Raw genomic sequence first — 15555 nt, forward strand, 5'->3', positions numbered from 1 at the left:
AAGATTCACCTTAGTCACTCCTCCTTTCATATCTTTCTTCCAACAAACAGCATTCAAAACGCATTCAGTGTAGAAATACCTCATCACCTACAAATAGCAATAAATTCTTACAGCTGATCTAGGTGCTCCAAAGCAAGGATAAAGGCTGTTCAACCAGGCCAAGAATTCCTGGCTTTTTAGGATTGTTGGCCTGATTCCTACTAACTGTTAACAATAGAAAATAACAGCCAAAGAGATGATGGTTAAGCCCAGAGTGATGGCAGAGGAGAAGGGATATAACACCATTTTCCAAGGAAGGCCTTCCTTTTGTGCATTGCTAAAATCTGGTGCAATTTATACTTCTCCTAGACTAAGGACATTTTAAAACAGTACTAGGAAAAGAGAATTTAAAGAAGAAGAACATGAATCATGGTCATATGAAACTACAGCCAAGGATCTGGAGGTAGGCAAGGCTTGGGGGCCATTGGTGTTACAGCTTGAAATATATTTTTAGCCTGTCTTTTTTTTTTTTAATGTTTTTATTTATTTCCAGGAGAGAAAGAGAGAGACAGCATGAGCAGGGGAGGGTCAGAGAGAGAGGGAGTCACAGACTGAAACAGGCTCCAGGCTCTGAGCTGGCAGTCAGCACAGAGCCCGACGCGGGGCTCGAACCCACGAACCGCGAGATCATGACCTAAGCGAAAGCCGGACGCTTAACCGACTAAGCCACCCAGGCGCCCCTATTTTTAGCCTATCTAACTACAGAACTACAGAAAAAAAAATTTTTTTTTAAGTAGCAAATACCCTGACGTTGTTTTTGTTGATACCTGCTGATTGCTTCTCCAGAATCAGAACCCAGCTTCCTGTCTCAGCCCTGGGAAGCTTACCTGAATAGATTCCTTTTAGTGTTCCTTCTGGCTTCCAGTTGAGGTGGAGATCAGAGAAAGGGAAAATCACATATTTATTCTTCCAGCTCTTTCCTCTTAAGGTCTTCTTGGTCTGTCTGTGTCCTTCACCTGAAAGTCATTCTCCCTGCAAGGCATCTGATGTTACATGACTCTCTCCTTCCAGGTTCTGGGAACTGCACCCTCTCCTTGTCCCTTCAAGCTCATATTTGGTGGCAAATCAGCTGCTCCCAGTTCCAGGGAAATGCACTATCTTTTGTGTTCCCTTTTGTACAGTTTTGGGTGTGCCAGGTGTTTTCTGTTCGGTCTTGCCTTTTGCACACTTCCAACATAGAAAGTAGAATGCCATTCTTGAGCAGTATGTAGTGCCCCTCTGTTCTGTAATTTGAACCCTAATCTAGTCACAATTGTCATTATATATCAGGTCAGAAGTTGTGTCTGGAGGACAAACTAGACTAGCCTAGGATTTCCCATTTTGTTTACTTCCGGCCAGCTGAGGGACAGGAGGAACAAGCACTAAGCAGGACTAGCCTGCCAATTAGTACGAACAATCACAGGGGTAGAACTGGTGAAACTCTTTCTCAGTGTCACACTTAACAATCTTATCTTCAACAATGGTGTCTGTGACCAAATCACTTAACTTCCCCAGGGACAAAAGGCAATTATCAACCAGAGGAAGGGACATGAGATAGATCTCAACCTCCCAGGACACTCGGTCTTCTCACCAAGATTATGGAGTAAGAGTTACTTGGAGCCTAGATCTACCTCTGCCACTAGGTAGCTTCATCCATCTTAAGTGGTATACCTGAGACTGTTTCTGTCCCTAACTACCTGGATTCCAGTTTCTTGGTCTATAAAATGTGGAAATAAGTAGGTTTAAGTTTTTCCTGGATCTAAGTCTGTCAATAAAGGCAAAGTCTTCTAAGAAGTTCTGTGACCATGGCATCTTAATGTATAATTTTAAATTACCATGAGTAATTAAATTACTGTAAGTAACACAGGGCTGTCCCAGAACATCTAGAGAGTACAGGGACTAAAGCAAGTCCAGACCAAGGGGGCAAACTCTCTCCAACGGCATCCATTTTTAAAGTTTGGGCTGATTTCATTCCAGCTATATTTCAATGCAAGATAAATTTGATCATTTTGTGTATTAATGCCAGATTTAAATTTTTTCAGTGTGCTCTAGTGCGCATGTGCTTGTATATAACTTGTTATATCTTTGACCATTTAACTCAGGATAAACTTGTTAGAAGCAGAATAGTTAGGTGGAAATGTGGGAGCATTTTAAAAGATTGCTGATAAATTTTAGGAATGAATCTCTAAAATATTCAGGTCTGTTTACAGGTCATCCTTGATACACCTCTACTTGAACACCCAGGGACAGAGCCCAAATACTCCATGAGATACCTACCTCTGCTGAAATGGATGCAACTTCTCGACTTAATAAGGGACATGCAAAATATCAGCAAAACCAAAGGCACCAGAGATAGGATAATTATCCAGGTGGTTCCTTTTTGACTCTGTTCTAAATAAAACAAAAAGTCTATAAACTGGAAGGAAAATTACCAAAGGAAACATTTACTGTTTTGAAAACTAGTTATTTATGGGGCGCCTGGGTGGCTTAGTCGGTTAAGCGTCCGACTTTCGCTTAGGTCATGATCTCGCGGTTCGTGGGTTCGAGCCCCGCGTCGGGCTCTGTGCTGACTGCCAGCCCAGAGCCTGGAGCCTGTTTCAGAGTCTGTGACTCCCTCTCTCTCTGACCCTCCCCTACTCACGCTGTCTCTCTCTCTCTCTCTCTCCCCTAGAAATAATTTAAAAAATATTTTTAAAAAAATGTTTTAAAAAACTAGTTATTTCTACATTCATGAGCATAAATACCTCACAGTCTCAATGCCTCTACTGTGGGAAACCTGCATAAGCTGGAATATTAACCAATTAGGGGCTTAGTAGGGAGTGGGTGTCAGAGGAGAAAAAGTCTGCAGACTTGAAAGCAATGAGTCTATTATGCACTGTGAGTTCCTATTTTTTATATTGTAAAGGGAATTAACAAAGAGATACTTAGGACTGTAGACTAACCTCAGCTCACCATTCTCCTTGGAGGGTGAAGGGAGAGCGGAGCTCACCCTTGGCTTGAATAAGACAGGGGCATGGAGGAACAAGGGTAAGTACAGAGGTGATGAGCAGAGTGGTGTAGGAGCCACAGTCTTGAGTGAGAGGTGACAGGTGAACACCAGGAGAACAGAGAGTGCTTAATACTCCACAGAATCATTGGAGTAGCTAGAGTTTTGTCAGCATTGTTGTTGGAACTATAATTGTAATTAGTATTAAAAGAAGTAGGACTCAGAAGGCAGAAACTTGAAGACCTTAAGTTACCTGCTCATCTTGTGATCTATGTTCTGCAGAGTGGGGGCAAGCGTTAGAGCACATAGGCCAATTCAAGGTGAGAAAATGTTTATAGCTATTCTTTACAATGAATAGCTCTATATAACAGATGCCCATTATTATGAACATACTCTTTATTAATAATGTTTTGCAATCACTAAAACATTAGTCTCTCTCTCTCTATTGTGTCATTCTGAAATTCTATACTCATATGGAGGGTGAGCAATTTAAGTAGAAATGTTGACTTTCAAAAGTGTTTTCATATGCACACTTTTCCTCCTGAAGAAAACCCTGCAAGGCATAGCATTTTCTTACTTTACTCATGACCATCTTTTCCCCATCTGTAAAGAGATTTGCCCAACATCACATAGTGATTCTACAAAATTTAGCAAGAATTATTAACTTCCGTTCAATTCTACATAACTTTTATGGAGTAGATCTAGACTCTAGGAATCATAACCCCCTTACCCCCAAATCTGGGCCTCCTTTTCAAATGTTGCAGCATCTCCAGAGCAAGATAACAAGTAGAAAATTGCAATTCAGAACAGAAAACCAAGTTTCCTCAAAAGAATGGTGTCGAGGATACTAGTAGTGTTTGCCCTGTTTTCTGCCCTGTGGGGGTAGCTCCCGCTACACATCTCTCCCTGGGAGTAAGTGTGAGAAGATCCTCCTCTGGTTTCAATGGGCCAGGGTTTACTTGGAATGGTCCTGATGCTTTGTGTAAACTAAAGATTAGATCTCTGATTAGAAAGATGGGTCATATGTGGTCTTCAGACAGTTTCTTCCTGCTTTTTTCCTCACACTCCAAAATGAGGCAACGTTTGAAAAATAGAATGAAAGCTTAGCTGTATTTTACATAAACCTAGCATTCTTATTTTGGAGAAAAATAGGCACTTCAAATGCACCCCACTTTTCAGCATTCTCAGAATGACAGCTCTCCACAAAGGGAATATTGTGCTCAGTGTTAGAAGCTTCTATTTGAAGACCACTTGACCTAAGGACAACTTATCTCCATATTTGTTATTCCTCCTAATTTTCATGACTAGAATGATAGAAAAACTTTAAGGCAAATATTCAACTGACTCAAGTATCTTTAATACATAATACTGATGATCTATGATCTCAAGTAGATAGCTTAAGGGTAAGGGGATCAACCATCCCACCTAGAAAGTCAACTTTAGGAGTACATATGCCATCACTCTAAAATATTTCTGGTCCACTCTCCATAAAGATTCTCGGCAGTTAACTATCAGTGGAGGTAAAAAAAATGAGCTGAATTAGGCATCACTTAGTGCTTCCAAAGTCCTTTGGTGACTGTTTCCACCAGGTTCACAGACCATCTACCAGAGTCCCAGATCTAACTTCTTACTGTGCCTGAAGCCTCAACTCCCCAAACCCTAGGCTCTAAAGCACAGGTTAAGCATAGTAGCTAAGCAGAAATTGAGGATGTTCAGATCATGAGTCACCAAATCAAGTAAATTCCCTCTACATTTCTGAAGCCCTGAAACCATGAAGAGGAAATCTTATATGGGAGTAAAAACAGTTGTTTTTCAATGCAGGATTTTTGTGTGTTTGAAAGAAGTATGTTGACCAGAAGTATCACCATAGATAACATTTTCAAGAATACTAATCAAAATTATTCTTTAAATGCCAAAACCTAATTTCCCTGTTTGATATTCACATTCTCTATTGCTATAGCCAAAATCCATTACCCAACCCTACTTGTAACTTACCTACTATCTGCAGCATTTGGATGGTGAGGAAGGTATATTTGCTTGAACAACTATTGTGCAAGTATTTCCCACTGTTTGAAAGACTAAGATCCTTCAAAGTCAGAAAAGTGACTCTTTTTTTAGGTCTTTGTTCCATGAAAATCGGGGTTCATTGATAATTGTATCTTGTGAGAAGCTCAGAAAGTGAGCCATGATGGAGGAGATCTCCTTTTCCATTTTGGAGCAATTGACTATGAAATCTTGATTCAGTAAAAAAAAAAAAAAAAAAAAAAAGTACTGTTTGCAAGTTTTCATGAGAGTGCAACAATTTCACTCTGCATTTTATGAAGGTCATCTAATAACAGGATAGAAAAGGAAACATCAATGAAAATACAATTTTCAAATGAATATTCTAAGTTACACTTAGAAATGCATTTCTTGAAGAAAAGCTGTGCTACCACCATTTTACCACTTCCCAAGGTTAAGTTTAGGCTTTTAAGGAGGCCTAAACCTGGGCCAGCTAGCACTTTTTCACTCCTTGTATCTAACTCCTACAGCCCTATAGTGAGTACTCAAGAATGTTGCTACCAGCCTTTCAAACTCAGTGGTCTTCTGTTGACCCCTCAAATGCGAGTATTCCCCAGAACTCCCCTCTTGTCACTGTTTACTCCCTAGTAATCCCTGTTACTTGTATGGTCTCAACCACTTATTAATTGTTCTTTCTGTACAAAGTCCCTGTTCCTGCACATTACTAGTATATTTCCAACTATGTGGAGGTAGGTCCCCACTGGACTGAGCTCTGTTAGAGCAGAGACTATGCTAGGTATTCTCAGCTTGCCCCTCTAGATCCAGATCCATCTTTTCTTTCCTATTCTATAGCTCCATAGCTGACCTCTGTGGATTACCATGAATTCTCTCCCTAGGCTCTAGACTTACTTCACACTCCACCTGCAAGACTGATGCCACAGTGAGCCATCTCAAATGCAAATCCGGGTCTCTTTGATGCCTCAAATCCTTCTTTGGCTCCATACTTCCTCCAGAGCCCTGGTCAAGCTACTTAGCAAGACCAAAGCCCTCAATCTGATTTTTGCCTCCCTCTCCAGGTTTATCTCTTGCTACTTTAGCTTCACCCTCAACCACTTCTAAAAATTCAGGCAATATTTACTCCTTTGTGCTCTTGTGTTTTTTAACCTGGAATGCCTATGTCCTCTGGAAATTCCCCATTTTCTTTTAAACTCCTGCCCAATGCAACCTCCTTAAGCATATATTCTCTAACAACCCCATTCATATCCAACCATAGGAAACAGAATTAATTGCTCCCTTTGCTATGCTGTTTTCCTAGTTCAATTTTTACATGTTTTTACTAGATGCTGTGGATCCAGAAATGAGTAAGAGTCCACATTTTTAAGTTCACAGTCTGAGAGCAACAAACTTGGCATATAAAAATCCCCAACAAGAGGAAATAGCACTGAGTTTAAGGAACTGTAGATGCTTCTGGATACTCCATTCTGAATAAATGTGAGAAAATATAATTTTCCATAGAAAGTATTTACAATTTAACATTTTCATTTCAACACTTTTCCATATTCCCATTACTGCCTGAAAAAGTGAATATTGGGTGTTCCTGCCTTCAATGCTGGAATGATGTAAAGTTGGTGAATCACTCATAATTCAGGGTCTTCTTGGCAAGCACTTTGAGAATCCGAAACTTGGGAAAGAAGCCCAAAAAGGATAGCTAACTTCTACTTTCTCCATATAATGAAGATTTACTTAAAAAATTTTTTGCTTTGCTTCTAAAATAGAAAACATTTTTCCTTGGAATTGCATAAGAAATATCAAATTAATTTTTCTTTCTCTTAATTTTAAATAGCAGGTTACAGATTTAGAGATTGATCAAAATTAGTTTTTTTTCAAATAAATAAGAGGAAGGAGCATCAAGAACATTTCATGCTATGATAGCACTGTTGATAAAGCTCAATGGGATAATACTATGTAAAGAGAACAAACAGGCAATGCTACTAATGAATTTTTGCGTAGTTGGAAGAATGGCGAACATCACAGATTGTAAATAGTCAAGTATCCTCTCATCTTTTGAAGTGCAGTGCAGGTAGGAAATCCTGTTTAGAGGACACATCATAGAGAAATATAATATTCATGAATAGATTTGCTACTTTCCATTTCACAAATGTTTGCCTTCAATTCAAACACCTAACAGGTAGGAATTACTTCTGTTTTGCCAATGAGGAGCCAGTGCTTAGAGCTAAAAATGGTTGCTTAAAATAAGACAGCCAGTGTATATCAAACCTACGACGATCGTTTTGGTCTTCTAACTGGTGCAGATGCATTTTCTTTCTTTGGTGCTTCCTTTTTTCCCCGTAAATGAATCCTAATTCTCTCCCAACCTCCGACATAGCACATGCACATGGAAAACCCAAAGGAGCCTACCTTTCATTGTCTATTCCCCTGTCCATGTTTGTTTCAGCAATGAGTTTTCAATAGCACATTTGTAAGATAAATCTGATCCTGTAATGTTTATCATACTATTTATATAAAAACCCAAAGACTCGGTTTCTTCCATATTATTTTCAGAGATGGGTGTATTGTCCATTTTCCATGTGATAAGTGGATGAAGATAAATACCGCACACACTGCATATTAAGGAGCTATCTGTGTTCGTCAAACTTTATCACAGGTGTGATGAAAGCTAGGAGGGAGAAAGAAGAGCATTTGAGGGACTGTCATTAGCTTCTCTTTAAGCCATCTGTGCAAAGCACTTATTTTAATACCCATGAATTGAAAAACTAAGCTTTATGAGTAAAACTTGGCAGTTATGAAAGGAAAAAGAAAACAAAAACTCTGTAGAAACTTAAGATACAGTCTGGTTATCTACAAGTGAAAGAAAAAAGCATATGCACATACTTAGCAACTAGCAATCTTCATTCTCTGGCAAGAATTCTAGAAAGAAATCTAATGACCTCAACGAGCCACAAATATAAACTAGAGCTCATGTAGTGCTCTGTACTCTTCAGGTAATAACCCAGAGCCTTTTTGATTCTTTGTTTACACATGAGTTTTAGATTTCTGCATGAAGATCTGAAGCAGCTAAATAAGAGAGATGAGAAGAAACACGTGCTGGATAAAACAACCCACTAGAAAATGCCCCTCCCCCCAATAAATAAATACGGACAGGCGGAAAGCATATAAATTAAAATTTAACTTAATAAAACAAAAATTAAGCCAGTAATTCAACATTTTAAAAGATAGCATATGACCACAAATTCATATTAGATGCTGACAAGACTAAGGTGTCAAAGTAATGTATTAAAATTTTCTGATGCTTTTCTTTCAGATCATTTCCCACTGTTAAATACAAGAATGCTCATCACAACATTTTTGCATAAAACACTGGAAATACCTGAACATCTACCAGTAGAGGAATGAATGTATCAAACATGGCATGTCTATACTGTGAGATACCATGCATTTAAAAATTGAGGTAGATTTGTATGTATTGACTTGGAAGGTAGCGCATAGCATATTCAATTAAGAAAAAGATATTTTAGAAAAACATGGAATGATATTATTGCTGTGTTTTATAAAACCCTTTGTGATACTTACCTCCCACCTTTAATACTACTTTGTTTATGATGTTTCTAGATGCTGTTCCCACAAAACATATGTAAAGTCCTTCATAGAGAAGGCTTAATCTTCTCAAAGATAAGGAGGTGTTCCCATTGTAAATTTCACTATGAAAGAGGGATATCCTGTTTGTACATCTATGATCTTGCCTTTCCAAATAGTCACGGTCTTTGTAGTGTGAGGACACATAGCTCTGATTCTTCCAATGAATTACTACTTCAGGTGCACTCTTAAATAAGCAAGGGGGCATTCCATCTTCACCAAGTCTTCCAATGACTATTTGCTCTTCCTTAATATCATCAAGATTTGAGGAAGACAATAGAGATGTATCTAAAAATCAAGAGCAGTTATGAGGGGAATTAGCGATGGATGCTTATCAAGGGCTGTATAAGGACCACTTAGAAGAACTATGCTGGGTCAGCAGCCTGGAATTAAGACCATACCATCAAGAAACCTTACTAGTCTGATTACTAGAAACAAGCCATGAGGCTTGTGTTAAGAGTTTCTGCAATTGTGTATTATATACACAAAAGAGTCCTGCTGATTTTTATTCCATGAACCCATTTACTTCTAATACTTACAACAACAACAACAAAATCGTTTATTCAGCTAGCTTAGAGTCAGCAGGCCCTAAACAAATAGAACCAACTTAACTTGGTTTCATCGGGAAATATTTGGAGTATGTAGAAGACAATGCTGGATTCAGAAATCTGTTAGGAATATGCAGACCTTAATCTCAAGCAACAGAGCACACGGACAGGAGGGGCCCAAGAGGTAAAATGAAATGACTCATGTATTTTGGCTTTAGGACACCTCTCAGGATGTCCTATGTGTCAAATGAAATACAGCTAAGGAATAGTGTTCTGGATATTAACGTGGAAGTCCAATCATCCTGCAATATATATTTATACATATAGTTGTTTACTATTAACTTCAGAAGTTGACTTTGAAAAGCAGATGAAGGGCGCCTGGGTGGCTCAGTCAGTTAAGTGTTCGACTTTAGCTCAGGTCATGATCACACAGTTTGTGGGTTCGAGCCCCTCGTCGGGCTCTGTGCTGACAGCTAGTCAGAGCCTGGAGCCTGTTTCGAATTCTGTGTCTCCCTCTCTCTCAGAAATTAAAAAAAAAACATAAAAAAAAAGAATCAGTTATTTGAAATGGATTCCACTTTAAAAAAAAAAAAAAAAGAAAAAGCAGATGGACTTGTCACAATCAATGTTTTTGCAAAGAAAATATATTTAGCCATATCATAATCCTTGAAGGTAGCATATAGCTTCTTTGACTAATTCATGACACATTGTAGGTAGATTGTGTACCCTCTCTATGGATTTTAGGATAATTGGACTAGAAAGAGAACAGAGTAAACTCCTTTAGACCTTGGCCAAACCTACCCAAGACAAGAGAATTAAGTGCTCATGTGGACCTGTCACAGTCGTTTTCCTCTGCCTTCTCCTCTGGAGCTCCTTCTAGTCTGCCATGTCCCACTTCTCTCCCTTAGATTTAGTTTATTTATGTACAAAGAGCTAGAGGGGTGCGCTCTTATGCTGAGAGAAAGACACGGAAAGGTGGAGAAGAAAGGGAGTGTTTTTGTCAACCTCCCTAATTGCTAATAAACACCTCTAATATCTCATGGATAATTTAAAAATGCCCATGACAGGACAAGAAGCAAAGAAGCTAATGCCTTCTGTTAAGTGTTAAGCACCAAGCTTACCCTTGGGGGAAAAAAATCAATCACCAGTCAATCAAACTTGCCTATCTAGTGATTTTATATCTGGTAGCAGATAACACATTAGGAGAAGCTTTAGAGTAGACAGGAGAAAATAGCATTTTTAATCTTCAGGCAGGACCTCCAGTCTGTTTCCTATTTCTCTTCAAGTGACCTTTTAGAAAGGGTCACAATGCTATGGCTACAGAGGAAACCACCACCTTGCATTGTGTGCTCATGTTCCCATCTAGTGGTACAAATAACACTTGGTTACATTATAAAGGAACTCACCCTGAAATCCACTTAGAGGTGAGCCAGGGGTGAGGATGACAGACAGCACTTCCTGTACCTTCACGTCATATGGAGATCACACTAGTTACAGTATCAAAGACAAGCAAAACATGCATATTATAGATTTCAAATGCAAATAGGAATAGGATATGAAAGTGTTTGGGGTATCTGGGTGGCTCAGTCCATTGAGCTTCCAACTTTGGCTCAGGTCTTGATCTCACAGTTTGTGAGTTCAAGCCCCGTGTCGGACTCAGTGCTGAAAGCTCAGAGCCCAGAGCCTGCTTCAGATTCTGTGTCTCCTTCTTTCTTTCTGTTCCTCCCCCACTCATGGTCTGTCTCACTCCATCTCTCAAAAATAAATGTTTAAAAAAAAAAAAAGAAAGACAGCATCTGACTATCGTAGATCAGTTAAATAAACTATGGTGCATCCATACCAATCATTCTTCTGCAGTCGTTAAAGATGATATTGTAATAGTTGGTTCAATGGCATGGAAAGAAGTTTTTAATTTTACAGGAGAAAAATCAGATTACAATGTAACTTGTAAGTAGCATAATCCCTTTTTAAATGCACACCCATTTCTGCACATAGGCGAGAGCCATGTCACTAAATACACACTAGGATATTAACTCTGCAGAGCTGATCACATCTAAAGCAGTGTCTACTGTCTAGTAGGTAGTGAGAAATGGCTGTTGAGTAAATAAAGATTTGGTATATGGTCAACAGTGGTTCTCTGGAGAACAGTTTTTGTTATGTTTAAAGCTTTCTACAGTGGATATGCAGTGCTTTTACAGTAAAAATACTAAAAACAAACTCAGTTAAGTATTAATGCCAATGATGTCAACTATGGTATTTATAATCATACACCAAAAGAGGGGTGCCTGGGTGCCTCAGTCCATTAAGGGTCTGACTTTGGATCAGGTTGTTATCTTACAATTTGTTGAATTTGAGCCCTGCATCAGACTCTGTGCTGACAGCTCAGAGCCTAGACCCTGCTTCAGATTCTATGTCTCTCTCTCTCTCTCTCTCTCAAAAGTAAACATTAAAACAATAAAATATAATATGGGGTGTCTGGGTGACTCGGTTGAGCATCTGACTTCAGCTCAGGTCATGATTTCACGGTCTGTGGGTTCGAGCTCCACATCAGGCTCTGTGCTAACAGCTCAGAGCCTGGAGCCTGTTTCAGATTCTGTGTCTCATTCTCTCTCTGCCCCTCCCCAATTTGTACTCTTTCTTTGTCTCTTAAAAATAAATGTAAAAAAACCCCACAAAAATACTAATAAAATATAATCACATACACAAAAAATCTAGACACATTCTTATAATCATAATAGTACAGATCATAATGCAGTCATTAAAATCACAATTTACAGTGGATGTTTCAAAAACTAAAAAGAAACATAAGAAAATATAGATGGCAAACTGTATACACACAATATAATGCCAAGTAAGTAACATATAACTGGTTTTCTCTGATGATAGGATTGTAGATCATTTTTATTCTTAAAAAATAGCTTGTTTAAAGAATAGCATATGATTAGTTTTAAAAACCTGTAAAAGAAATTTTAAAAGAAATCACTTGGGAGCCATTCTATTAAAAAGTTGTATCATAAATTTGCTGTAGGATATGAGCTTTAAGAATAATTAAAACTATTCAAAAAATATCATTTGGGGGCATGTGGGTGGTATAGTCAGTTGGGCATTCAACTCTCGATCTCAACTCAGGCCATGATCTCACAGGTTCGTGGGTTCCAGCCCCACCTGTGGCTGTGTGGTGATGCTGTGGAGCCTTCTTGGGATTCTCTCTCCTCCTCTCTGCCCCTCCCCCGCTTGTGCACTAGCATTTGCGCTCGCTCTCGCTCGCTCTCTCTCTAATTAAAAAAAATTAATTCACTTATCACATCAAAATAAAAACTGATAGGGGCTCCTGGGTGGCTCAGTTGGTTAAGCATCTGACTTTGGTCATGATCCCGCGGTTCATGGGTTCCAGCCCCGCGTCGGGCTCTGTGCTGACTGCCCAGAGCCTGGAGCCTGCTTTGGATTCTGGTCTCCCTCTCTCTCTGCTCCTCCCCCATTCATACTCTTGTTTCTCTCGGTCTCTCTAAAATAAATAAAAGTTTAAAAAAATAAAAAATAAAAACTGATAGAATAATTTATAATTTCATCTTTGCATTTTAAAAACTAGAAGAAAACAATCATATATGCAGCCTTAGATGAGGGCCTTCTTTAGCAGGACTATACGTTTTTTATATAGATCTACATAAAAACTGGAGAAGCAACAAGAATATATTAAGATACAAATAAACAGAATACATTTACAATACGACAAAGTTGTCACTCCAATAGCCCAGAGCAAGAGATAAAATGTTTGGCAAAGCAAAAACTTGTAAAATCATATTAGTTATGAAAATAAGACCTTTAGGGATACCTGGGTGGTTCAGTCAGTTAAGAGTCTGACTTGATTTCCCCAGCTCATGATCTCATGGTTCATGAATTCAAGCCCTGCATTAAGCCCCATGCGGGCCTTTGTGCTGACAGCGCAGATCCTGCTAGGGATTCTCTCTCTCTTTCTCTCTGCCCCTCTTCTGCTCTCTTTCTCTCTCTCTCTCTCTCTCTCTCAAAATAAACATTAAAAAAAAGAAAAGAAAACCTTTATATTTTCTCTTGTAGATGTATTTGCATGTATAATGTATGAAAAGATGTGGCACAATGATATTTCTGAATAGTAAGATTACAAGTAATCACTAAGCTCATCTTCTGCATGAACATCTGTAAATGTATAATATTTTTTTACCTTTATAGACTACTTTAAAAAAAAAAGAATTAAACACTTTCCAAACAATAATTCACTTGAATGTACTTTGCTTCAGGTACCTTTGGGGCATTCCATGTCCAATGTCTTACTATATAGGTTCACTTTCTCATTCTTCATAATGACTCCAGTATTTGCTACCTTTTCTTGAAATTTCCAACAGCCCCTTTTTCCAGGTCTCTTTCAGCTGATGCTCTGGTTTCATGAATTATAATTTATTATGGGTACTCCCTCACCCCCTACATCAATTCAACCAACCCATTAACAGCTGTGTCTGTCTTCCTTTCCTGTCTCCCCTTCTCTTCTTATACAAAGCCAAACCCTTCACTTTTGCTCTGTAGCTCATATTTTTTACATGCAAGAAATTTGTCCCTGCAATTATAACCCCTCCTTTACTGAATCATTTGATTCTCTCTCTTCACTAGATTAATACCATGAGTAAGTTCTATTGTAAGAACATGAAAAAGGACCATTGTATTCTCCTCTGGCTCTTGGTTAGCTATCTATTTCTTAGCTCTTACTAACGTCTTGAAATAATTTTCTAAAGAGCTGCCCTCAATTTCCCCTTTACTATCTCTCTTCAGTCCACTCTGGCCCCTGTCTGTGTGACATGCCATAAACTGCCCCTCCCTGTGTTTCTAAGGACTTCCGTGTTGCCAAAAACAGTGGATATGATTTGTCCTCATCTGATCCAATCCCAGAGCAGCCTTCAACATAATTGACAGTCACCTCCCTCCTGGAAGATTCTTGTTCTGCTTCTTCCTTCCTTGCTGCTGCTGTCCCTCCATCAGCTCCTGGGCCTCCTCCTCTGCTTGCCCTATTTATGTGACAATATGGAAAGTTCTCTGGTCTTAGACTTTCTCTACACTGTCTCCCTAGGTGAGTTCTTCTATTCTATGGCTCTGAATATCATCTATATGTGAAGGACTTTCAAACACATCTACTGAATCAAGGTCATATATTCAGCTGCCCATTTGACAGATGCCTATAGGCAACACAGAATCAACATGAGCCCTTGACTTTTACCTCACTCCCACCTCAGCCCAAACAAGACAACAAAATTACCCAAGAGTGCCATCAGTCTTTTTTTTTTTTTTTTGCTATTGGATTTGATAAAGCTCCATTATCTGTGCACTTACCGACTCTGCTACTACTATCTCTTCCAAAGTCACTATCCTCTCTTACCTGGATATCTAAAATATTTGGCTGGTTACTCCTTAGAATCCACTGTCAATGCAACAGCCAAGAGTCATAATTTTAAAATATAAATCATTCTATGATATCCTCCTAATGAATTCCCTCTAGTGGCTTCCCACCATACTTGGATCCAAACTGTTAACCCTAGCCTACCAAGCCTTGTATCTTCTGGCTCCTGGCCCTTCCTGCCCCTTCAGCCTCTTCCATTAAGAACCCACAACATACATTCTAAAAACCTGTGAACACTAATGCTCCAATTCAAGGCTCAGCATGAGCTGAGAAGTAGGCTCTTGAGAATTATTAACTCATGTTATTTTGAATAAAATGACAAATGACAGTAACCCGTTTATTGTCTAAGATAAAGGACTATGAGTTAAAAAAAAAAAAAACCCATACTCAACCCCTTCTACACAAATGCTTGATTTAGTTCTGTTGAAATAATTTCAGCATTCAGCTAAGTGAGGGAGTTAATGAGTATCTGGCCCTATTTTTATGCCCAAGTTTTATTTTTAGACATTTATTTCCTTCCCCCAAGCAGCAGAAATCTTCCACCTTGGATTAAACTGAAGTCACCCAAGTTGCAATCAGCATCCTTACAAAAGGGCTCAAATGTTAGAAGCATCTTGTTCTGGTACATTTTGGCTGCATTCCAGATGTGGGGGAGAATGGCAAAGAGAGGCAGTCTCTGTAATGGAACATGGCAAAAAGAAATCCAGATGCTAAGGCTAATCAGACAGAAGAGAAAATTGAAACCATTCTACAAACATGAAACAAAGAGAACAGACCGACTACCCCTGTGCCCATCTTGACAGCTCCAGACCACACTGCCTGCAGCCATCAGCACTAACTGGGATGACAATGACAAACTTCACTTGTGTTCAGGCCAGACTCTCTAGCCTGCACATCAGTACCACTCAAGACTAGTCCCGGCTCAT

General features: G+C 39.0%; 1 protein-coding gene across 1 annotated transcript in view; it reads right to left on the reverse strand.

Moving 5' to 3' along the window:
- Positions 1–15555, reverse strand: part of HHLA2 (HERV-H LTR-associating 2) — a 33797-nt gene that overhangs the window by 1224 nt on the left and 17018 nt on the right. The window contains 6 exon segments of the mRNA XM_039244972.1: positions 5000–5101; positions 5104–5257; positions 5260–5333; positions 7424–7653; positions 7655–7682; positions 8597–8947. Coding sequence (XP_039100903.1) covers positions 5000–5101; positions 5104–5257; positions 5260–5333; positions 7424–7653; positions 7655–7682; positions 8597–8947 — 939 coding nt within the window.

This window comes from Hyaena hyaena, unplaced genomic scaffold, assembly GCF_003009895.1.
Source record: "Hyaena hyaena isolate Hyena2069 unplaced genomic scaffold, ASM300989v1 scaffold_251, whole genome shotgun sequence".
NCBI lineage: Eukaryota > Metazoa > Chordata > Mammalia > Carnivora > Hyaenidae > Hyaena > Hyaena hyaena.